Raw genomic sequence first — 25,356 nt, 5'->3', positions numbered from 1 at the left:
GTAAACTAGGCTGGTAATATGATCAGTCACAGGATTATTGTGACAACTAAATACAAAAGGGGTACACTTTTTAAAAAGTTACTGCATTATTATGTAATTGTCAGGGGATCTTGATGAAACTTGCTCTCTACATTGTGACATGATATGTTTCTCCATAGGTGAAAGCAATAACTGTAACCAAAACAACATTTGGTATGGAGATGAGTTACATCAAGAAAAAGTTCATTCCGCTAGGCAGTGTTCATTGAGGTTTTTTTTTGTTTGTTTCTGAGTGAGATGCAAGTGTAACTTCCTTTTCACACTCTCAGCAAGACCCCTTCATCCTTGTTGGAGGGCATGTAGTTTTTCCATTAGCTCAGTGACATTGAATTCCCCATGCATGTAGGTGAGTGAAATGTTGTATGAACCTGCATAACTTCAGATTTCAAAAAAGCTCAGAACTCCATCAGACTTCTTTGCCTCCCAGGGGCAAGGAGGTCTTGGGCCTCCTTTTCATACTTTGATTTTTTTCTTTTGTCCCGATGTCAACTTTATAGGCATTTTCATTCTTGCTTCTGGTCTCAGTCACGGGTCTTGGCTTGTTCTGCTCCTAGATACATTAAGCACTTTTCTGGATTTGTCTTCCTTTCACACTCTCAGCAAAGACCCCTTCCGTAATTTTCAAATTCACAGAGGGCTGAAGTAGCAGCCAGCTGAAGGAACACTAGGAAGGTGGCATGGGAGGCTGAGGAAAAGAGGGAGGGCTTTGCATCCAGTGCCCACTCACCTCGTGGTTCCTAGGTCTTCAGCAAAAGCTTTGGGGGAAAATAGAGAATATGAGATCTTCCTGTCATCCTAAAATGAATGTGTTTTTTCTTTTTCAGCCCTAACTTAAACTAGATTGTTTTCAACTCTGACCTCTCCATCCGCTGATTGGTATCTTAGCCTTCACATGTCCATAAGAAAGAAACAATTCTGGGGAAAGATTTCAATCTGTTCGTAGCAAACATAACTCAGAGGAAGTCCTAGAGGCAGTGGAGGTTGGTGGCGATGCCAGGGTGAAAATTATGTTTTAAGCGTGATGTCATCCCCAAGTAAAGCGAGATGAGCCGGATGGCTAATGAAGATGTAGACAGCTGTGCCCAGCTCATTTCCAAGCTCCAGAAACCCATTCAGCCTTACATCTGCTCCACCCTGAATGATTTCAAAGAAGAGAGAGACTTTTTGGCAAACTGCATCTTCCCTCAGCTCAATGAACTCTGCAGTTCACGGGGCACATATTTCAAAGCTGTGGACCTGCGGTGGTCAGCGTTGACGGGCCACGAGCCCCTGCCCTTTAGTCTGGGCAAACAGCATGTCTGCCTCCAGTCCCAACACCTGAAGCTCTGTCTCGACTACGTGAACCGCTGCTTCCCCTTTTTCATCTGCCTGCTGGGTGAGACATACGGGGACTTTCTCCCTGACTACCTGCCTTGCGTGTTCACCAAAGCCACGGACTTGTCCAGTGTGTCCAGGGTGGAACAGAATCGCTACGTTGCTGCAGAAAACGGTTACCCCTGGGTCCTGGAGAATCCCCACTGCAGTCTGGCGGAGTTGGAGATCATCCAAGCCGCATTTCTGAATGAGTCTCAATTTCAGTATTTTTACTTTAGGACCGGAACCACGCTGCTGAAGGCTTTGGATGAAGACAAGGAGGAAAAGCTGTCCTTAGGTTCTCTGATGAACAATGAGGAAAAATTAAGGATTGGAAAGCTTAAGGCCAAGATTATTAGCAAAGGGCTCCCTGTCAGATTTTACAGAGATCTCCAGGAATTGGGTGAACTGGTTTTCAAGGACTGGTCGGTTGTGATAGAAAAGCTATACCCCGCTGCCTGCATGACTGAAAATATAGGTTAGTAAACATGGAGATAACTAAATCTATTATCAACGTAAGGTTAGTGTATTTTGTATGTCTGCCTTGTGAAAGGAATATAAAATGATTGAATATATATACCTTAAGCAGATAACATTGTTACCATATTCCTATAATATGTATTTCTCCATTTGAAGATTTTCGAAATTGAAACTAAGAGCAAATAACGGATCATGAAAGATTAGGAAGTTAAGGAGGTTAAGGAGCTCACAGAACACCTGAAATACCTAGCAGTTATAGATATTTTTTGTAAATCTCAGGCAGAAGTTCTCAACTAGGGCTGATTTTGCCCCCAAAAGGACATTTGTCCATGTCTGGAGACATTTGTGGTGTCCTGGTGGCATCTAGCAGGTGGAGGTCAGGGATACTGCCAGCATCCTTCAGTGCCCTGGACAGTTCCCTATAATAAAGAATTATCCAACCCCCAAAGTCAGTACTGCCAAGGGGTGAGAAACCCTGACCTAAATGGATGAGAACTAACTTTCATTAATCACCTGGTACTTGTGTTATCATACTTAGTCTTTAAGGTTTAGCCTTGCAAAGTAGGCACTATAATTCCTATTTTACAGATGAGCAAATTAAAGCTGTTTTGTAACAGCTGTTTTGTGACTCACCTAATGTCACATAATTAGTGAGGGACCATTTTGGGATTTCAACCCAGGTTCTTATGACTCCCAAATCCATTCTTGTTCTCTCTCATCCTTACTATTCAGAGGGCAGTCATCCATGGACCAGGATCCTCAGCACCACCTGGGAGCTTGTTAGCAAAGCCGGGTCTTGCATCCCATTCTAGGTCAACTGAGTTAGAATTTGCACATTCAAGTTTGAGAAGCACTGCCTGACATCCTATTGCCTCTAAATGAAATGATTACCTTTATTTTTGAAAACAGTATCATGTGGACGTGTGCCACATAAAAAGGGAAGGGCAATATCAAAGTTTCGTAGTGCTGCTTCACCTAGTCAGACTTCAGGAGGGATGTGTGATGTCCCTAAAATTATATGAGTAATGGAAAGTTTATATGCAATGTGCATTTTTAGGGGGGATAGGAAGATGGACTTTGTCTTTGATTAGAATCTCAAAAAGGTCCACGACCCCTCCAAAAAGGTTATGAATTACTATTGTAAGGGCCCAGTTAATGTGGGAATGCAAAACGAAGAGCAGGTGGTACATTCAAACACTCTCAAGGACCCGACAGTTGGTAGTCCTTGTAATATGACAGAGCACAGAGGAATTGGTGGTGAAGGGGGTTGACTTACCTAAAGTCATTCAAATGCAGTGTTGTGGGCAGGGGTGCAAGTGAAATCCCATCTGTGCTAGTCAAACAAAACTGTCAACGAGCCAAATTATTTTGGAGCCCTGGAAAAGAACACCGTGCTATCATAATTCTTTTGGTTTTAAGTGACCCAAACTGGCTTCCACAAAAAGGAAGTTTATTCATCTATATAACTTTAAAGCCCAAGATTAAGTCTGATTCAGCTCAGGCTTTACCCAGGCCCTGGTTCTCACCTTTTCTCCCTATGTTTCTGCTCTCCTGATGTTGCCACGACTCTGTGGCTTCCCCCCCATGGAAGGAAGAGGGCTGTAGCAGCCCCAGATTCAAGTCCAGCAGAAATGGTTCATGGTCCTAATGTGAGTCTTTCTGTCTCTGATTAGTCTGACCTGGACTGTATTCTTGTATCTGTCTCAATCGCTGGTGCTAAGAGAATGTGATGCTCTGAGGATGCTCTGTGATGCTCTGAGGTCACGTGCCACCTTTGGAGCTGGAGGTGGAGTCAGACATACTGGGATAACATGAAGTGAGGCCTGGGGCCGGGTGGGGTCTCCGCTGACAATCTGGGGATGTTACTGAAGCTAGGGTAAGGTGAATGGATGTTGGGCAACTGAAAAATATCATGAATATTCACTATAGGCTTGGAGTTTTAGGGTGTCTAAGGACAGACACACTCTCAGGCCCCAGATTTTTTAGTTTCTAGCATGAGCAAATGACTTAATATTGGTACACCTTAGTTTCTTCTTCTATGTAATGTGTTCACATTAACCTTGAGAGTGATAATGTGTGTAAATGACCTGAAAACGGTGTGTGACACAGATTAGGCACAGAGTAAAGAATATACACACAGTGAAAGGATATACATACTTGGTTAACACCTGGAATATAGTTAATAGTGATATTCTTCGGCTAATCTCAATCCTAACTGCACCTGTTAATTAATATTTAGTAATACGTTCAAGAATCAAGCCTTTTACATGGAAGGGGGATAACAGGGGGAAGAAGGGGAAGGGTCAAGTCAAGGAACAAGTATAAAGGACCCATGGACAAGGACAAAGGGGGGGGAGGGTGGGCAGGGCAGGGGAGAGTAATGGGGGGGAAATGGGGACAACTGTCATTGAGCAACAATAAAAAAGAAAAACAGAATCAAGCCTTTCTATGTATTTGGGTTAGAGACAGATCACTTCTTCATAGTATTTTCCATAATCTTTGATTTTGGTTATTATTTAAAGATTAGCTTGTTTTAGACTTTATTTTTGAGTGTATAATATGTGGACTAAATGTCTGAATTAGAAGGTACAGAAGAATTATGAAAAAGGTATTAGAAAGAAGTCCTAAATTAATATTATTACTGTGTTTTGGATATTCAGTACCCTTTGACTGTCCAGTTCATTCCAACATCTCTCAGCTTGNCAATAAAAAGAAAAACAAACAGAATCAAGCCTTTTGATGTATTTGGGTTAGGGACAGTTCATTTCTTCATAGTATTTTCCATAATCTTCGATTTTGGTTATTATTTAAAGATTAGCTTGTTTTAGACTTTATTTTTGAGTGTATAATATGTGGACTAAATGTCTGAATTAGAAGGTACAGAAGAATTATGAAAAAGGTATTAGAAAGAAGTCCTAAATTAATATTATTACTGTGTTTTGGATATTCAGTACCCTTTGACTGTCCAGTTCATTCCAACATCTCTCAGCTTGGGTAGCAATGGGCCGTTTAGGTAGCTGGTAGTTACTGTAGGGCAATGCAGAGGTATCAGTTCATATTATTGACCCTTAGAAGCATTTCTGAGGTTCTTGAGGATACCTGAGATTAGTTGGTGAGGTTCAAGATTGGCTCAAAAGACCCATGGAACTGTGGGGTTATGCCAAATTCTGTGTAGAATTTTGAAGTTCGAAGCTGCCCTTGGCCAGCCTGTCGGCCTTCCAGGTCTATTCTGGCCTTAATGTGACCACAGAGCAGCCCAGTTAGCTATGCAGGTACAAGTGGAAACCTTGGGAAGTTGGCTGATCTACCTGGGATTCTTTTCCTACACAACAGCTTTCCCCTCCTCTACCCCAGTTACACACACACACACACGCACACATGCTCACACACTCACACCTGGGGAGTAAAGGTGCCTCCAGAAACAGGAGGGTACTTTGGCAGTCCAGAGCCCCCTGACTCTAATTAACTAGGCAGTAGTTTAGACTCACGGTAAATTGACACTGGAAGTAATCTCGGAGACGATCCAACCATCTGGTCCTGCTCTTTATTTTAGCAGAGAGATTAAGGGCCTTGTCCAGTCGCAGAGTTGTCACTGTACCTATGGTTGTCATGGCATTAGGGTGTCTTATCCTAAAAACACACCCTCCCTCCCCAACCCCTGCCATCCACAGACACACGTGTACCTCACAAGATTTAATCAGGTATCTTCATTCTTAGCTAACAATTCGAGAAGATGAAGTAATATGCGTATGTAATAAATCTACTTTTTTTGTTTGCTTCTGTCATTCTGAAGTCACGAAATAACCTGGAACCCTAGGTAGGATTTCATGTACACATAGCATTAGGAGGATTCAGCTACGTGATTTGTGGTAAAACTGCCCATCTAGCCATGGAGTTAACTTTGCCTCCAAAGGCGAGTGCAGCTCAACCTCACTGACCCTTGTAACCATCCGTCACCTTCAAAGAAGGGCCCGTGACACGGCTGAGAGTGCTCACACCAGGGAGTGTCAGCAGTGCAGCAGCTAGCCCCGAGTTGGTTTTTTAAAAAATCTGAGACATATTAATGGGGCTGCTGGGGGGGGGCATTTGCTTTCATTCGGATATAGAAGGGGTTGTGGACTAGGGAGCCAGCCTGGAAAGAAGGTGGTACAGATACAGAAAGGTCGATTCCTTCCTCGGCTTTTATAATAACTGTGTGTAATAAAAAGTGTGAGACTACGAATCTTAAGATATTAAAACTTATCTTTTTGGCCATAAAGACTACAAGCACAGTTCTGAGCGTTCCTATCACGAAGAGTTTACTGAGAAGAGCCAGCAGGTGTTTGCTGCTTCCAAGGAGTCAAACAGAACGTTTGAAATCTTGGAGAGATTTGCCTTAAAGGACTTGGAATTTGATCTTGACAACGCAGCAGCAGGTCCCAGATCTGACTCTGTTCTCAGGTAAGACGTCAAGAAATCCCAACCTTTTCCACCAGGCTCAAGCAGAACCAGCCTGACTTTAATAAACTCGACTTCCCCAGATTTGGAATTTCTTCTGTCACTTCCCCTGTTCTGTGCCCATCCTGCTGAGACTGGCTGGACTGGTCGGGTCTGGAGGGACGGCGATGGGGGATTGAGAAATAAAGAGACAGAGTCAAGGTGGGGTCAGGTGGAGTCCCTCTTCTGGGATGCGGAGCAGGGAACTGTTTATTGGTGAAGTCAGGCTGTATATGTTGAGCCAGCTTTGAAGCAGAGTGTGAGAAAGACAAACCACAAGGCTATGTACATTTTATTTTTTAAGAACATTCGCTGCTCCTTCTTGGTACAGTGATATAGCAAGCAGCCAAGTCATTCTTTCCTTACAACAGTCTATCGGGCTGTTTTCCGTGGCCTAGGGCAGCTGTGCTGAACCGGAGGCCTGCTTCCAACTCCCTTGGCACGCGTTATCCTGCTTGGCCCTCCACACCATCCCTTCCTGTGTATGAGGCCCACCTGAAAGCCACCCCTAGCTTACAATTTCCTGATTAGATATCACTCTGCATATGCAAAGGTTTCCTGGCTATTTCATGAACTTTCTCCCAGTTTCCTCAAGAAGATTATACACTCTTGGAGGGCAGGGTATTTGCCTCTTTTTTTCTCGCATAGGTCAAAATTGGTCTAAATAAGTTCTGACGGTGATGGAATAACTTTAAGGAGAAGGAATTTAGGAAGGAGATTAGGAAATATGAATAATGCATCGGCACAGTGTTGTATATTTTACAAAGAGCTTCCCCACACATCATCAGCCCACTATTTACATTTACATATCCAGCCAGCACTAATTAAATGCCTGCTATGGGCCATAGTAGGCATTACCCCAAACCTCCCTATTTCTAGGGATAAGGCTGGGAGGGACACACGAGACAACCACAGTGCTTACTTCACATCTCAGCCTCTTCATGCCTTCATGCCTCTTCAAACAGCACATGTCACCACCCAGGGTGGGAAAGGTGGGGGTTTCCATGTAGCAGACACCAGCTAAAACATGAAGGAGTGCATGCTTTGGGGAAGGTAAATCTGTTCCTTACACATAAACACAAACAAGGAATTTTCTTTTTTTTTTTAAAGATTTTTATTTATTTATTTTTAGAGGGGAAGGAAAGGAGAGAGGGAGAGAAATATCAATGTATGGTTGCCTTTCATGCATCCCCTGCTGCGAACTGGCCTGCAACCCAGGAATGTGCCCTGACTGGGAATTGAACCCCGATACTCTGGTTCGCAGGCCTGCGCTCAATCCACTGAGCTACACCAGCCAGGGCTTTGTGCTGGAATTTTCTGAATAGTGTGTGCAGGTAACAGAAAGGGGCGTTCTCTTGAAGTTCCAAAGTATTGTGTTAATAACCAAGCATCTAGAGCAAACAGCATTTCCCCCTCATTTTGAAAGGAGCCTCAGAATGCTTTGCAATGGTTTTATTTTCTATTTGTTCTTGAGAAGAAATCATTAAGGCCCTAGCCTAATTATGTAGATGTATTATCTTTGTATTTTCCCCTTACTGACTTTATCTGCTGAGCACCCGGAAGAGTTTTAGACACAGGGGATATGGCAGTGAACAAAAGAGGCGAAAATCTTTGGTAATAATTTCACAATATAGACACATACCAGGTCATTATGTTGCGCTCATACAACTAGTATAATGGTAGATGTCAGTGGTCTCAGTTTAAAAAAGAACAAACAGAAGAATTGCACGTATGTATATTCTAAGATCTACATAAAGGGAAAATGCATAGAAAAAAACTAAAGGGAAATGGGATGAAAAAAGGAGAGAAAAATCCCTGCCTCTATGGAACTTACACATGGAGACAGGTAGTAAACATAATAAATATGCAAAAAGTGTAGTAGGTTAGATGCCTTTGAGTGCTATGGAGCAAAATGAAAACTTGAAAGGGAGTAGGCCATCTGGTAGGAGAGACGGTAGCATTTGGGTAAGTTCTGGAAATGGGGGAGGGAGGAAGCTTTGCAAATACGGGTTACAAGGACGGCCCAGACAAGGGAACAGCGAGCACAGAGGCCCTGGGTCCCCTGGGTCCCCTGGGTCCCCTGGGCCGGGAGGAGTGGCAGGGAGGCCCCGCAGCTGGAAGGAAGTTAGAGCTGTGGAGGGGGTGTGTAACGGGTGGGGGCAGGATGTGGGTTTTGTCTGGTCTCATGGGTCATCGTCAGGACTTGGGCTTTCACTGCTTTTGAGCAGAACAGTGACCTGTGTGACGTAGCCGAAGGCTCACTCTGGCAGCATGGCTGAGGGTGGACTGAACAAGGGCCAAGGTGGAAGTGGGACAGAAAATCAAATTCTGCCATTCACATTTGATGGTTAAATAATTAAAGCAATGAGGTACTGTTTCTGATTTGTATAAGTGGAGATAGAATTCTTTTTTTAAGCATTTTTAAAATTTAATTCTTGTTCAAGTACAGTTTTGTGTCTTATATTCCCAGCCCTGCCCCCCCCCAGTGCTCCCCACCTCCCTCCCATTTCCACCCCCCGTACGTTTTGTCCATGTGTCCTTTATACTTGTTCATGTGAATCCTTCCTCTTTTCCCCTGAAATTCTCTCCCCTCTGGTCCCTGTCAGCCTGTTCTGTATTTCAGTGTCTTTGGTTATATTTTGCTTGCTTGTTTGTTTTGTTGTTTAGATTCCTGTTAAAGGTGAGATCATATGGTATTTGTTTTTTACTGCCTGGCTTATTTCACTCAGCATAATGCTTTCCAGTTCCATCCATGCTGTTGCAAAGGGTAGTAGCTCCTTCTTTCTTTCTGCTGCATAGAATTCCATTGTGTAAATGTACCACAGTTTTTGGATCCATTCATTTACTGATGGGCACCTAGGTTGCTTCCAGCTCTTGGCTATTGTAAATTGTGCCGCTATGAACATTGGGGTACATAGATTCTTTTGGATTGGGGTTTCTAGAATTCTTATGGAGTAACTAGTAGTTAATGATTCTGCTCTGGGGTTCTTGTTTTAGTGGGTTTTCAGACTGATCCTCTTGATTTGCTAACACTGGATATCAGGTTTATTTGTCTTTCCTTCACCGATTCAACACTTTACGATCAGGTACTGTGCCAGTCACTAACTATCCATAGAGATGAAAGAGGCCTGGTATCTGCCCTCAAGGAACGTGCAGCCATGAAAGCTCACCGGACACGTATTTACTACGTCGCAGTGTGTAAGGAGCAGGTCTAGAGTCTCTAAGCGGTGTGCCCACAGACCTGGGAATCCTCTGCACGCCCAGAAGCTTTTCACTAAAAATTAAGCAACGGGCCAAGTTCATTTGTGCTCGTGCCAGTTCAAAGGAATCGCGCTTCCGCTGTAGTAAAAACCAGAAGACCCTAGTGGAGGAGCAGGTTGCTTACTCCTCAGTGAGTCGCTAACGACTATTGAGTCTCTAACGTCATCACGTCATTGAGTTTCTAACGTCATGGCGATCAGGATTGATGGGGACCCTCGGCATATGAGGGCTTGAATTTTTTATTCTCTCCTAATGTGATGTTACATGGGAGACCAGTCTGCTGGTGGTGGCTGTTACTCTGGGGAGGGATGAGCAGGGCAGGCGCGAGGACAGTGGACTGACTTGGTAGGGTTTCCCTGCCTGGGCCCTTTACGTAACCCTGTGTTCATATGGGACAACCCTTGGATCTGTGTAGCTGAAACGGTGTCGTGAGGTTGCCATTTCTCTACTGCCCCGATTTTACTCGGGACAAGGCTAAAGCCCAGAGGGTTTTATCGGGAGCCAACTGAGGCCCAGGTTGAGAGACCAGACTTTCATACCTCTTAGAGACAAACAGATGTGGGGAAACTTTTCCTCCCTCTCTCCATCCATCCCTCCCTCTGTTCCTTACTAAATATTCTTAGTCAAGAGTATTTGCTAATATTTACTAATACTTTACTGCTTTATTTTTCAGAATACCTTCTCCTTCAAGCTCCAAGTCTATTTTGCTCTTATCTGGAGAACGGGGTTGTGGGAAGTCCACTCTGATCGCCAACTGGGTGAATTATTTCAAAAAGAAATACCCAAATATCCTGATGATCCCCCACTTTGTGGGCAGCACCTGGGAAAGCAGTGACATCATGTCTGTGATACATTACTTCATCTCAGAACTGCAGGGCAAAAACTATGGTAAGGCGCTCAAACTTCCACATGTCTTCAGAAAGGTTTGTTAGAGATCAGTTACTCTGTCTTCTGCTCATGTGGCTATTTTCCCCTTGTTTTAATCTAAATCCTCTATTGTTTCAGCTACATATGTGCCCATCTCTTCTCACAGAATTAAAGTTTCTTCCTCCCTCCCTCCTCTCCTCCCCTCCTTACTGCCTTCCTTCCCTCACCGAGTGTTGAGAACTTCCTGTGCCAGGGCCCTGTTCTGGGCAGTGGGGACACAACGGTGAACAAAATGGACAAAATTCTTTACCCTCCTGGAGTTTTCATGAGGGAGGACAGTGAGTTAACTCACTAGGTAAAAGGTGTAGACTGTTTGATGGTAATAAATTCTATGGAGAAAAATAAAGCAGAGAAAGAAGGTAAGCAGTATGTGTATGTAAGAACTGTTAGAATTTAAAAACTGTAGCCTGGCAGAGCCTAACTGAGAAGGAACGTCTGAGTACACCTCTGAAGGAGGGAGCCAGGCCGACATCTCAGAGGTAGCAGACCAAAGACAAGAAGACATCCTCTAGGGCAGGATGTGGCTTTCAACTATTGTTCCTCCTCCTCAAGTCCATGACCGTCTATTGAGCACATTCATTTACGCATTCGTTCATTCAGAATATTTGTTGGTTGCCTGCTCTGTGTCAGCCACTGTCTGGGTTCTGGGTTCATATGAGTGAGTCAGGCAAATGAGGTCATGGCTCCCCCAGATAGGATGTCCCAGTTGAGAAGGCAGATAAATAAACAGGAGACCTATCACATAGTGGTAAATGCCATGCAAAGCGATGTGATGAGGTGATAGGGTGGCTATTAGATTGAGTGACCAGGGAGTATGTTCCTGGATTAGAATAATTCTAGGTAATGTAACAAATCTCATTTCAGTGGCTTCTCAAATGCAATTTCTCACTCATGACACAGGCCAGTATGGGGTTCCTAGTTAGGTGACAAGTAGCTTCTTGTCACAGTGATTTGGGGACATGTGCTCCTTCCATCTTGAGGTTGTGTGGATGGTCTAAGGCCTCAACTCAGTACCTTCTGCTTTTGGCTAAAGGAAGTGGGAAATAAGTGGGAAAGGCACACCCGTCCCTTTCAAGTTCCGGCCCGACAGCAATACACACCGCTTCTACTCTCATTCTTCTGGCAAGAACCTGGCTACCCAGAGCCTGCCTAGCCGCACGGGAATCCGGGGGATAGGAAGCTAACCCCATGCTCTGGCAGGGGGAGCACGGACTTCTGTAGGACAGGCAGCCCTCTCTGTAACAGTCTCCAGGGCCATCTCACAGACAGGGAGCAGCCAGCCGCATGGCAATCAGAAGGAAGAACATTCCAGGCAGAGGGACCGGCGAACATAATAACAGGCCATAAGTTGGAAACCAAGTTGACTGAGGAAGGGGAAGAAGTGTGGCCAGACTGTAGTGGGCCGCAGCGGCAGTCGTACCGGGTGAAGCCAGAGGTGAAGGCCGGGCTGCTTCATATTAGGGTCTTACAAGATGGAACATTAGGTCTGGATCCTACTGAGTACTGTTAACCCAAAGTAAAAGGCCTAAGTGGGAGGCAGCAAATATTAATTTGAGATGAAAGAAGAATAGCTATTCAGGAAGCATGGATTCGGGCAGAAGTCCAAACAGTGTTCTGATTTAGAGACAAAGACAAGGGGTATCTACGAGAAAGGGGAGGGGACAATGACACGAGTAGAAGGAAGGCTCTTCTATTGGTGCAGACAAGCCAGCACAGTGACAGTAACTGGAAACAATATTTTAATTTTAAGTCTGGTAGGCTTTGGTCCAGTGGTCGGATGTCTGCTTTCTTGACCTGAGCAGGAGCTGAGGGTGTTGTGAAGGAGGGCAGTGGCCGTGAAGGCAGCGGGCTTTGGATGAAATGAGAATTTGCTGAGGAATCAAATGTGGGGGTTGAAGGAGAGGGTGGAAGTGAGGATAACTCCCAGTTTTGGCTTTAGGGAACTAGGTGATGAGGGCTGTTCACTGAGATGGGGCAGCATTGGAGGGGTTGGGCAGTGGCTTCTGAGGGGAATCAGAAGCTCTGCTTTGAATGTGAGATGCTAAGATACAGGGTATGCACAGGGAGTGACAACAGTCAGGTGCCATCTACCTCTGTTCTAGGAGCAGTTTTGGGGAGCTCGACTGGTACGGAGCTGTGTGACCTTGAGCAAGTTATTTTAACTCTCTGTGGCTCGACTTTCCCATCTGTAAAATGTGGGTATTAAAAAAATGAAAAAGGCACTTGGCACAGTGCTTGGCATATAGTAACTCCTGATAAATATTAGCTGTGATCATCATCATCGTCACCAGGTGCCCACTGTGCATTGACACGTTTGGGCATGTCTGCCTGCTTTGGGGAATTCATCTGATCTCACCCGGGGCTGGTACCCATGTGTGCCTCTAGGTGCTGAGTGGGTGCACGGGGCCCAGGGTGAGTTGTGATGGATATAGATTACCTCTGTATGAAGGGACAGATATTTGAGCTTCTTTGTGTGTGTGGTAAATGTCTGTGAGCAAGTGGGGTGAACGTGTGCGCACGAGTTCTCCCTGGGTGCTTTTCTCAGGGTGTGTAAAGACATTGACATTAAAACTACGGGCAGCAGGTGTGACCGGGAGTTGGCTAATCCTCCTCAGGCACCTCCCGAAGGTGTTCATTGTGGCCACGTTGAAGGTAGAGCTGGATCAGACCCGCTCAATTAGGAGTGTACTCCCAAAGTGAATCGTTATTTTAATGAGGTGTTTTTAGGTGCTGAAAGCCCCTAAAAAAAACAGCTGTTATCTTTCAAACAAACAGGTCTTTAGTGGGACAGAATAGAATAAATTCAGGGATGGCCTATGATACTTGACAGCCAGGTGACACCTTCTATCCCTGAAAGAACACCCCTCCTTTTTGTCAATCACTAAGTCATTTTGTTACAAAGTATCATGGGATGTATCAGTTAACTGTTTTCCTCTTTCCGTAAGGTAAATTCACCCATCCCAACTGGGCGTTCAAATACTAAAAAAATGTTACCATTTTAATCAGGTAAGAGGCCTTGCCTCCTGCCAGAATAAAGAGAAATGTGTGGGGTCATTTATCCATACTAATAGTGCTGACTTTATCTTCAACATCATTTTGAAGGAAAATGATTTTATTGCCCAGCATGTGGTTTTATTTTTTTATTTTATTTTTTAATTGCCCAACATGTGATTTTAAAAACACTGAACATATGCTCTCCTTTGTACACCCAGATCTCGGCCACATGCATCTCACCCTTGACTGTTTTTTGGCCCAGGACTATATTTTTGACGATGATTATTAGTGACCTTGCACTTCATGATGGTCAGGTTCTGTGTCCTTTGTGAGGTTCATCACAGTCATTTTGGTACCTAACCTCTACACCAGCTTAGAGATGGCCGAACAATCCCTGCCTCCCAGATGAACTGTAAACACCCAAAAATGGTCACAACAAAGCTCGAAATACCGTCTTTAATGACTACTTGTTGTTTGAAGAAAAACTACTAGGAAAATGTGTGTTTTAAAAGCCCCTGGGGATCCGTGTGCTCACGTCCCTTCAGGTCTCTAGGCCTCAGCTTCCTCATCTACAAAATGAGAGGCTTGGACTAGACTAAATGAGGTCTAAGAACGCCGTCTGCTCTAAAATTCTGGCAGTGAAGGCCTGAGTCTTAAAGACTTAAAAAAACACTGGAAGGATGAAGCACCAAGATTAACATTTCCCCTCTTTCTCTTGGAACATGTTTTATATCGGGTGGCACACGTTCAAACTCTCTCTTTTTTGCTGCCTTCTCCTTTAGGTCTCACATTTATGTACAACTTCCAAGGCACTGATTTTATTTTTCTCATATAAAAATCAATACAACCCTCTACTGTAATATAAAAGACGAGATAAAGTTATTTATTATAAAATAATGTGTATTTCCACATGCAAATGCTCAGACCTGATCCAATCAATGGGGGGCAGTAATAGAAGGCCATGGAGTAGGCAGGGGCCTTCCTCTTTGCCGCAAACAGCCACGAAAGCAGGAGCTGGAGGAGTTTGCTGACGTGGCTGTGATGTGTTCAAGGCTCCGACATCATCCGCCATATTGCTCTCAGGGTTGTGGTTTTATGAAATGGTGAACAAATCTTGGCATCATTTCAGATGAAATAATATATAATCTATCAGTTTAAATGGCAGTTGAATTCATAAAATTCCATGTGTTTTTAATCCATGGGGGAAAGCATGTTTACTTGGAAAATGGAGTTGGATTCAAGCTGGGTAACTACAAAGCTCCCTCCCGCCCCACCATGCAGTGCCTCACAGAACATCTGAAAGTCAGGTAGATCGGGGCCAGCGCTTCCCTGTCCTGTGTCGTAGGATGTCTGGGGCCCCTGGAACGCCCCTGGTGAGTGCCCTGCTCTAAACAACCTCCCTAGCTCCAGGCCTTCACCGAGGCCCCGTCTGGCTGGATATAACCTTACCCTTGTTTCTACCTGTGCATTCTTCAGGGCTCGTCTCACATGTCCTCTCTGCGAAGCTCTTCTTCGCTGTGCTGGTTCTGCATCACACTGCAGCGGACTTCAGACTCACATTCTGCCTTCAGAAGTGTTTTTCTGTGTGTGTACTGAGCCCATTTCTCCTTCCCTTAACTCCGCGACTTTCTATTATGGATCATGTCACCTCCCTCGTCTCCAAGTTATCTAGCACAGAATCTTTCCCATAATAGGCATCCAGTAAATATTTGTCAAGCATAATTACTCCAAATGGCTCTAACAGAATCGTAGTGCATTTGAGAGACTTAATCCATTAGAACTTCTTTGCATAACTTCATTTTTTAGATTCTAATATGCTTAAGTTTCTACAGAAAATACTGCTTTTGAAAAATAAAAGCAAGATGGAGTTGTGCGTGGTAAAAGCTCTTTGACTATTAGGTAGTTGATTATAATTTTAGGCTGCTGCTACTATGTCACTTCACGGCAGTTTGAAAGTTGGTCTTCTCATATTACACCCTTTACCCTTTGCTGGTGGACAACTTTGGTCTCCCTGACGATTTTTGGAATCCAAGGTTTGGGGTCCCATGTTGTGGGTAGAGGAGTTTAGGGTTGGCTATGTTAGGCCGAAGATGTGCTAGGACCACAGAGACTAAGCACGCGGTGGGAGATGCCGTGGGTGTGCACTGCTGGGCTTCACGGGGTGGTGGCCGTGGCCCCTACAAAGGCACCTGAAGTAAAAGGGGCTGCAGAAACTTCATAGATCACAGTGATCTAACTTCTCTCTCTTCCCAACCCACCCTTTGTAACACAATTTTTGCATTTTGGGAAACGAGAATAATGTTTTGGGTCATACAAAATATTTTTTATATAAAATCCTGCAAATGTACAGGAGACATCTGGTGGTAAATATCATGATCTATTTTGGGTTGAATATTTTGAGGCTACTAATGACACACAGACATCTATGTTTCAGCTGTACAGCTGTAATTAGCACCCATTGCTCCCAACCCCTTCTGCTTCCCCATTCCATTAAATGTTCTAGCAATGATGGAACCGTTTCTCCTAATTTAAGCAAATTTCTGTGCTACAGGTACTCAGCTTGAAACGGACATTCTTAATGAAGACTCACATGTCTTGGTCTTTCCGCTTCTCGTAGAAGCGTTCATTGCTTCCATCAGTTTAAAGCCGTGTGTACTTGTACTTGATGGAATCGAAGAGTTGGTTGGCATTTATGGCATTTCAGGACAGAAGGTAACCTCTTTTTAGAATAATATCTACTTTATAAGGAAAAAATCCCATAATTTAGAACGTACCTCTCCATTGCATTGCATATCTGTAGCGATAGCCAGCATTGCTTACAGTTACTGCTCTACATGTTATGGGACAGATACTTACACAGCACTCCCAGTTGGCCAGGCACCATTGTAGGAACTCCAGACATCTCAACGTGTTTAATTCTCACAACAACTGTACGAAAGAAGGACTGTGGTCATCACCCTGTTTACACAGAGGGGACTCAGCATGGAGATGGACAGTGGTGGACTGGGAACTCAGAAGTGGGAAGTCTGGTTCTAGAGACTGTGGCCTTGACTGCTGCAGGGTTCTGCCCTGCTATCTTGTACTTTGATCAGGCATTCATTTGGCCCCTGTTGTGTTCTTTATGTCGTATATTTTGATTGGCCTCATCTACGCTGATTTCGCACTTACCAAATCCCGTTGATTGGTTACTATCTTTAGGTTTTCCCCTGTTTGCAGTAATGTTGTATTAATGCAACATTAACTGCAATGTGCAGTTAACATGCAATGTATTAACTCTTCTTGGTATCAAGCATTACTTTGTGAAACTTTTTTAAAACTATAAAGTATATGTAATTATAAATTATGTAAGGGATACCTGTGTCTCATAGGAGATATGATAAAGAAGAAGAGAATAGAAAATTAAATGTCCTTACAGTCTCACCACTGTTACACTTGCATAGCCCTCTTTTTCCTATGGGTGTCTGTATGCACAGGTTACATGTTTGCTTAGATAGATGAAGTCACACACCGTATCGTTTTGGTCTTTAATCTCATACATGCCAACCACCTCCCGTTCAACAAGTAATTGTTGACTGCTTACTGCGGGAGGGGCACTATAAGCCGAGACGGCCTCTGCAGAGAGATGGAGCTTTCATCCTAATAGGAAACGGCGGATGTTAATGACATCATCACACGAGTAAGTATAAAAGTGCAGCTATGACAAGCGCTGCCAGAGATCAGTCTATGCTGTCCTGAGAGCCTCTCATGAAGGGACTTGGCTTTGGGGAGGGGTTCCTGGAAGAAGCATGAGGCAGAGCTCCGCAGGAGGACCAGGGACTATCCAGGCACTTACCTGAAGTAGTCTGGTGCCGTGACTAGGAAACCGTCTCTGGAGCCAGACCCTCAGCTTTGGTCCCAGCTCTGCTTACTGTGGGAATGAATTAGCGAAGACACGCAGCCTCTCTGTGCTTCTGCTTCCTCCTCTGCCTTTCTAGGGGGTTGTTAGGAGGACCGGATGAGTTAGTGTATTAAATTGTGCTTGGGATTTAATTTATAAAGGGACGACTGAGTGGTGGGAAGGGCTGTTACAGGAATTTACAAGGATCTTATTAGGTGTTTATTTTATCCCAAAGGAAAACCATTTAGCTCAAGATAACATCACTGAACAAAGTGACGATTCTTCAGTGGAAAACAGTGTCTGTCTTTTCAATTACGAATGGCTCGATTTGCACCCCCTTGAGGTTCCTTTGGTCATAACTATAGTCCATTCTTCAGAAGTCTAGGATTTCGTTAAAGTATTGATATTTGCTTGTAGTAACCTCTTTTTAGAGTCCACATTTTACTATCAAATTCACAGCAGACAGGTGTCACTCAAATATGGTTCTACGCAATGGGAATTGGTGTTTTCTTATCACCATATTGCTGACTTCCAAGATACTACTTAACATCCATAACTCCGACCCTTATCCTGTATTTGCTCCCTATATTCTACCAACTCTAAGATTAAAAGCCATCAGGAAGTAGTTTTAAAGTCTTTATACTTTTCAAATGTCTTTGACTCCCCCAGGCAAAAGATTTTTCTTGGCTGCCACGCTCGCTGTCTCCTCATTGCAGATTCATCATGAGCACCGTCTCCACCAGCCTGTCCCACAAGTCACTGTGCGCCCGCCCCGACGTGAGGACGGTGGAGCTCATTAGCACAGAAGACAAAGAAGTGAAATTAAACATCTTGAGACAGTATCTCCCCATTTCCAACAAAGACCCCTTCCAACAGATCAGACAGACCTTGAGCCAAAAAGCGAACCTGAGTCCTTTAAAACTCACGATCCTAGCAAATGAGTTGAAAGAGTGTAGGATCTACCGGAATGAGTCTCAGTGTCTGAAGGAATACTTGGAGGCAGACTCTGTTCAGGAGCTCTGGGGACTGATTCTGAAACGTTGGACCGAAGATTATAGTTGGACTTATAAACAAAAACAGGCACGTTCAGATACCATGACTTTGGGAGTAGGTATGTATTCACAGGGAGGAAGATACAGGGTGGACCCCCAACCCAGGGGGGAGGGTCTCGGGATAGGGTTGTCAGAGAAAATACAAGATGCCCAGTTAAATTTGAATTTCAGATAAGCAACAAATACTTTTTTTTAGTATAAGCATGTCCCAGATAGTACATAGGACATACACTAAAAATTATTTGAACTACAGATAAACAATTAATGTTAAGTGTAAGTATATCCCAAATTTTCGCAGGACATACTGCTACCAACAATGAATTTGTGGTTTACCTGAAATTCAGATTTATCTGGGTGCTCTGTGCTTTTATTTGCTAAATCTGGACCCTGTCTGGGTAGTTCTGTGGGTTGACGCTAAGGAGAATTGTATTAGGCACACATTTCAGTCACATTTTGCAGTGGTCTAAGAAATGGGCCTTTGTTTATTTCTGTAACTCTCTCGAATCTCTTTTGAGCCTATAGTCCAACTGATGGCAGAAAACCACCAGCTTTCAGGTTAATTCCATCAATTTAGTTTGTATTCAGGGTTTTTTTTTTTTTTTTAAGTCAAGTGAGGATTTGTGTCCTTCCTGTGTGTCCCCGTTGGGTTAAGCTTAGATCCGAGGGCCTTGGTGCTGGGTGTCCTCGAATGTTATCCGTCCCTTCTGTGTTCCACTGAGGTGGCTGTGGCCCCAGATGGTCCAATGGTACTGACGTCTCTCCGTTTCTGGCATCCATCCTTTAAGAAGCCTGCTTCCCTGTCTGCTCTTGGGTTATTTCACCTATGCTGCCATCTGAGGCCTCTCTCTTCAGCTAAGTTCTGTGCACTTGTGGAGCCTACAGTCCTGTAGATGCTCAACATTCCCGACAGTGAGTGTCTGCTTACTGCACCACTTAGAGGTCCAGACCCCACAGATCCCCCCCAAGGCCCAAGACCATTTCTCCAGTCTGCTTCTTCCCAGGCTCCCCACTGGAAGCAGAGCTCAGGTCCTCCCTACTGTTGGGGGAGCATCCTGGGGGTTGCTCTCCCCCTGCTCAAAGCCAGCTGGGGTTCAGGAAGGGCACACCCCGCTCAGAAACCCCCTTGAGCAGCTCCATCACTCTCTTCTCTCACTCCTACGCCTTGCCTTTCTCGGTTCAGCAAAATCTCTTTTCTTCCTGGGTGGGGGAAAAGTTTTCTTTAGGTCCTCCTGTAATTGTCCAAACCCATTGTTTGTTAAAAACAACAACATTCCTTTAGTTGGCCAGGAATTTGTCTTTTTCATATTCAACAATCAGGTTTTTAAGTGTCAAAGTTTGTTCTCACAAATTGCTGTCTGTGAGCCTTGAGTTTTTCTCTTTCATTTCTGCTGTAAGAACTTTCTTGTAAGGGCAGCGACTTTCCAATAGAGTGGGGATGGGAACTTGGGGCAGGGAGAGAGAAGCAGAAATACTTGGAATGGGAGACACATTGCTTGGCACTACAGCATGCTGTCCTCCCCCAGTTTTTGCTCTGCAGTTTGCATTTTCTTTTTGCAAAGAAAATTGACTTCAGATTTAGCGTGCCCTCCCCGACTTGCAAGTAGGTAGAAACAAGGTCTCTAGAAGATTCACTCAGGCTGAGTGGTCCATGGCTGTGCCTCTGGCTATCCCTACAACTTCAGGAGTGTGCAGGAAGTCCAGCCTTTTCTCTCTCCCAGTGGCTAGCCTTTCCCAGGTGACTTTCTTCCTCCCAGAACTGCCCGCTGGCCCCAGTCAGGCTCAGGGAGCTCAGCCACTGGTGCAGGAAGAACTTGGTGGAGGGGGTAAACCTCAGAGGAAGCTTACACAGGTGGGGTTGAATAGCTGCCTCTGCTTGAAGACAGAATGTATTCTGGGCTCATTCCTCAATTGTATAGGAAGTCAATTCAGATGTATAGGAAGTCAATTCAAATGTATAGGAAGTCAATTCAGAGTGGGACCTCATTGTCATTTCTCTCAATGGACTAGGGATCTCTTTAGAGTCTGTTGACCACAAAGCCAGTGGGAAACCCAGTTGTGTTGGAAAAAAATCTGAGGGTCAGGTGAATAAGAACAGCTGGCTCAAGTGCTGCCTGTGGGTGTGTGCTCAGGACAGCAGTCACACAGAAAAAGCACTCAACCTGTAAATGCAAGCCTCATGTTTGGAAATCATAATGAAGATTGCTGAGCAGAAATGCTAAGGATAATAATGGGCAAGCATGCCAGCTGGCCACCATAGCTAATATGGATTAGTTGTGACAATGCAGGTGATGACTTAATGGTTAAGAACATGGGTTCTGGACCTGGCTGGTGTGGCTCAGTGGTTTGAGTGCCGTCCTGTGAACCAAAAGGTCATCAGTTTGATTCCCAGTCAGGGCATGTGCCTAAGTTGCAGGTCAGGTCCCTAGTTAGGGGTATGCAAGGGACACTCATCAATGTTATCTCTCATGCATTGATGTTTCTCTCCTTTCTCTTCCTTCCTGTCTCTCTAAAAATAAATAAATAAAATCTTTAAAAAATATATGGGTCCTGCAGCCAGGCTGTCTACATTCCAAACCCCATTCTGTGTGACCTTGGGTGAGTTATTTCACTTCTCTATGCTTCTCCTCTCTCAGTTGTGAGACAGCGGCAATTATAGCATTTACCATAGAATGACTGAAAGAATCAGGTTAGTCACATAAGGCATTCAGAATGGAACCTGGTGCACGGGAGCTGTTCTGTCAACCTCGTCCTTATGTTGCCTACGTAGGGCTGGATGGCTGGGTGGCCGACACTCTGTGCTTACTGAGCATCTCGCATTGTGGGCTGGCTGAGGATGAGATACTGCAGCTCTTGGACAAGCTGGGCTACAGGAATCAATACAAAGTGAGCACGTTGCACTGGGCTGCCTTCCGCAATGCCACCAGCCCATGGGTCCAGGCCAAGCCCAGTGGGCTCCTGTACTTCCGGCACCAGTCTCTGCGGAACGCCGTGGAGCACAAGCTTCTCGGTAAGACGCATTTATAAACATGTATAACAATGCTTGTATAAATTAAGACTTGCACTTGGCTGACTTGAGTGGCTGAACATCCCAGGGTTTATTTGCTTATGGGAGAGACTTCTGGCGGCAGGCAATCCAGGGCTGCTCTGGTGGTACCACAGCGTCATCTAGGACCCAGCTCCTTGAATGTCCCTGGTGCACCACACCGTCTTACATTCTCGAAGTCACCTCATGCTTATGACCACTAGAAGCTGCGTGGCTGCTGGAACTCCAGCCACTGCATTTCAGACAACAGGAAGGAAGAAGGGAGGAAGAAAGGGTTGCATTTCCTATTGATGGGCTTTTCCAGAAACCTTCCACCAACATTTCCACTGTGTCTCTCTGACCCAGAACTTTGTCATTAGGCCACGGCTAGAAACCAGGGAAGCTGGGGAGTAGAGGTTTCAACTGGTGAACTACCACCTGAAGCCGAGGTGGGCTCTGTCATTAACAAAGAGGGAGGGAATGGATGTTGGGTGGAGATTAGCAGACTCTGCCCCGATGCTTGGAGTCAGTTTTTATCCCCTTCCGAAAACACTCCCCACCCTAGAGGCAGAGAACTTGACAGTTGCTCTTCCTCCAGGTCTGAGGACTTTGCAAACCTTTAAACCACAGCCTCTGAAAAGACTCGGAGTGCTGTGCAAGTTTCCTTTTACATTTCCTATGTCCTCGTTCGCTTTTTAAAAAGATAAATCCTGTTTTACTGTTTCCTTTGCACATTGTAATCCTTCCCACCATCTCTTATGTTACATATGCAGCACGAGAGCAGGACGAGGAATGAGGATGTTCTCAGAAGTAATGTCGGCCTTTCTGTTCATTTGGTCTGCGATGGGGTGCAATACACTCAACTTCTCTATCGCTCCATGAACAATAACAATCTTAAAGGTGGGGGGACTAAAGCTGGGTGTCAAACTCATTTTCACCGGGAACCACATTGGCCTTGCGGTTGCCTTCAAAGGGCCCAGTGTAATTTCAGCTCCTTAAAAGTTAAGGAGTAGTTATGTTTATACAGTCCTAAAATTGTTTTGGCCCTTCGAAGGCAACTGCGAGGCTGATGTGGCCCCCGGTGAAAATGAGTTTGACACCGCTGGTCTAAAGGGTCATGATGTGGCTGTTAAAATTCTGGATACACGCTGCACACCTTCTCGGCCCTGTGAGCCCCCAAATAAAGTACTGTGGGCAATATTCACTATGGTCAGAAAACAACAATAACAGGTTTTCATGCTGCTGAACCAGGCTGTAAACACCAGGCTTTGCTAGTGGCAGCAGGAATTGTTAGTGCCACAGTTCACTTCCATGCCGTTGGGCATGAGAAGCAAGTCCCACAGGCACGAAAAAGGCTCAAAATCTGGGGCTATGGGACTTCAGCCTGCTATCTTATTCTTTGGTAAAAGGCAACTTTTTGACATGTTTTTCTAAATGTTATACTGATCATTTTGAGGCAAACTTGTCTCTTAGCCACATGCACCTGTCTGCTTCTTTCTTTTGAAATTAATCCTCCGTCTGGTATGGTATTCAACTTGTAACTTAGATTACTCCTGTTAGAAGTTGGCTAATCTAGACTGACACTTTGATCCCTGGGCTCTGATGCAATAACCTCTTTCCCCTTTGGCTACTGTACTCCCCTCTTTGGTCATGTATACTTTGTACACCTGTGTGTACATGTGTGTATACATGCACACATATCAATGGGGTGGAAAGAGAAAAGGGCTGTTAGGAGAGTTGAAAAGCTGACAAATACTATTCTAGTGGCTCAAGGCCATTATCACATCTTGTTAATATTGGCCATAATAGCCACCATTTTTTTCAGTGGTTTCATGTTGGCGTTCATCAGATACATTATTTCACCATAAGAAAACCGGATCTCAGCCAGGGGTCCCTCTCCGTTTGTCCCAAGGCAGCCAGGCCTGCAGGTACCAGGGTGGTACTGGTTCCATGGATGTGCAAGGAGTCATTTCCTGGGGGACCTGAGCCATGCATGCCTTCCTCCCCCAAACCCACCCTTGTCAGGCTCTCAGGGGGCCCTTCCTGGGAAGAGCCCTTTCTGTTTCTTCTTATAGCCCCTAACCCCATAAGAGCTCCCCACAATCCAGTCTGTGAAGCCCATTTTTCAGCCTATGTTGAGTGGAAGGAGTCAGCAGAGCATAACAGTTAGAAGTGGGTTCTGGGGGACTGGGGGTGAACCCTGGCCCTCCGACTTCCAGGCTGATGACCTTGTCCATGTCATTTCCCCACCCCATACAGAGGCCCCCATTGGTAAAAGGATAAGCATTCCAAACTCAAACATTTCTTCCTTTCGAACATTCAGTAAGTTAATTCATGTAGTTATAAGCACTTAGACTAGGCCTGGTCCACAGAAAATCCTCAAGAAATATTAGCCGTCGTGAATTCCCTTCTTGTTTTCCACCCCTGTCTCCCTGTGGCCACCCGCCCCCTGCCTTTCCCAAGATGATCTGTACAAATCCACTGGGGAGGCCTAAGGAGAATCCCATTTCAGCAGATACCCCAGAGAGGTCTGAATTCTCCGGGGCCCACTCCAGTGACACTCAATAGATGCTTCCTGTGGTGTCTGCCTGCAGTAGAATCAGGATCCGGGGGGCAGAGCACTGGAGAGGAGGCGTGAGCTGCCTGCGCACGACACTGTGGCCAAGGGAAGGGCGCAGCCTCACCTCACCCCGTCCGTACCTCACCCCCGGGCCCCATGCTGTGTGGCAAATGGAGCCCACCTTCCCTCCCACTGGAAACCACCCTGGCCTCTACTAGAAGTGATTTCTTCTTAAGAGGAAGGGCTTTGGAATCTGACAGAACTTGTGTGGCCTTGTGCAAGGTGTTTAGCTATTTTTGACTCAGTTTCTCACCTGCAAAATGGGGATAATTACAGTATTTACCATAAGGGTATTAAAAATGCCAAGTATACTTAACGTAAAGTGCTTAACAGCGTCTGGCACAATGATGAGCATGGGGTGAGCACTTCAGCCAATTGCCAACATTTTCAGCTCTGCCCTCTCAATGGGAAGCATTTCCTGTTCCCTTTGCTGGGCGGCACCCAGGGACTGGTTCTGTTCCATGAATCTTGGGTTGCCACTGGCAACTTTCAAGGCAGCCACTGCCCCATGGGTCCTGGAGTGAAGTGACCTGGATTTGGGGGTCCAGCCACCTGGGACGGGAATGATAAACCTTTGGTGTTTTAGCCACTGAAATTTTGGGTCAGTTTGTCCACCCAGCAAGATGTAGCCCGTCGTGAGAGCTAACAGCGCTATGTAAACGTCAGCCAGTGAGCCTGCCATGAGAACTGTGTTTAACTTGGTGTGCACAGGAGAGGCCATGGCTTGGCCATTCCTTGCATCCCATACGTGACCAGAGGAGGACTGGAGCTGAGTGAGAACGGTGGCGTCCTGCTTCTGCAGTTATAAGTCATATGCTGACCAGAGGCCAGCCGCCTGGTCTCTCTCGTTTTAAGTAGCTTTGTTGGCCATATGGAGATTGTATTAGAGCTCTCCAGAGAAACAGGACCAGTAGGAGAAATATAGGGAAATATTATAGATGTGTAGATAAATATTTAGTATGAGGGACTGACGCACATTATTATGAAGACTGAGAAGTCCCAGGACCTTGCTGTCTGCAAGGTGGAGGCCCAGGAAAGCTGGTAGTGTAGTTCCAGCTCAAGTTCAAAGGCCTGAGAATCGATGCTGAAAATCTCAGTCCATGTCTGAAGGTCTGAGAACCAGAAGTGCTGAGAAGATAGATATTCCAGCTCAGTCTACAGGTGCAAATGCGAGTCTCTTCCAGAAACACCTTCCCAGACACACTTGGCAATAGTATCTTAGCAGAGATCTGGGCATTCCATAGCCTGATCAAGT

The 25,356-nt window shown here is 45.1% G+C and overlaps 1 protein-coding gene across 1 annotated transcript in view; it reads left to right on the top strand.

Moving 5' to 3' along the window:
- The first annotated feature begins 411 nt into the window (after positions 1-411).
- LOC119002441 (putative tetratricopeptide repeat protein 41) overlaps positions 412-25,356 on the top strand; it is a 55,441-nt gene continuing 30,496 nt past the window's right edge. The window contains exons 1-6 of the mRNA XM_037068359.1: positions 412-1,870; positions 6,132-6,312; positions 10,283-10,497; positions 16,082-16,242; positions 18,077-18,518; positions 21,227-21,466. Coding sequence (XP_036924254.1) covers positions 1,084-1,870; positions 6,132-6,312; positions 10,283-10,497; positions 16,082-16,242; positions 18,077-18,518; positions 21,227-21,466 — 2,026 coding nt within the window. The 5' untranslated portion in view covers positions 412-1,083. The remainder of the gene's footprint in view (positions 1,871-6,131; positions 6,313-10,282; positions 10,498-16,081; positions 16,243-18,076; positions 18,519-21,226; positions 21,467-25,356) is intronic.

Source organism: Sturnira hondurensis, unplaced genomic scaffold (assembly GCF_014824575.4).
Source record: "Sturnira hondurensis isolate 20B ecotype Veracruz unplaced genomic scaffold, ASM1482457v3 Scaffold0017436, whole genome shotgun sequence".
Classification (NCBI taxonomy): Eukaryota; Metazoa; Chordata; class Mammalia; order Chiroptera; family Phyllostomidae; genus Sturnira; species Sturnira hondurensis.
Note: the sequence above shows the minus strand (reverse complement) of the source record. Positions and strands in the feature narration are given on the sequence as shown.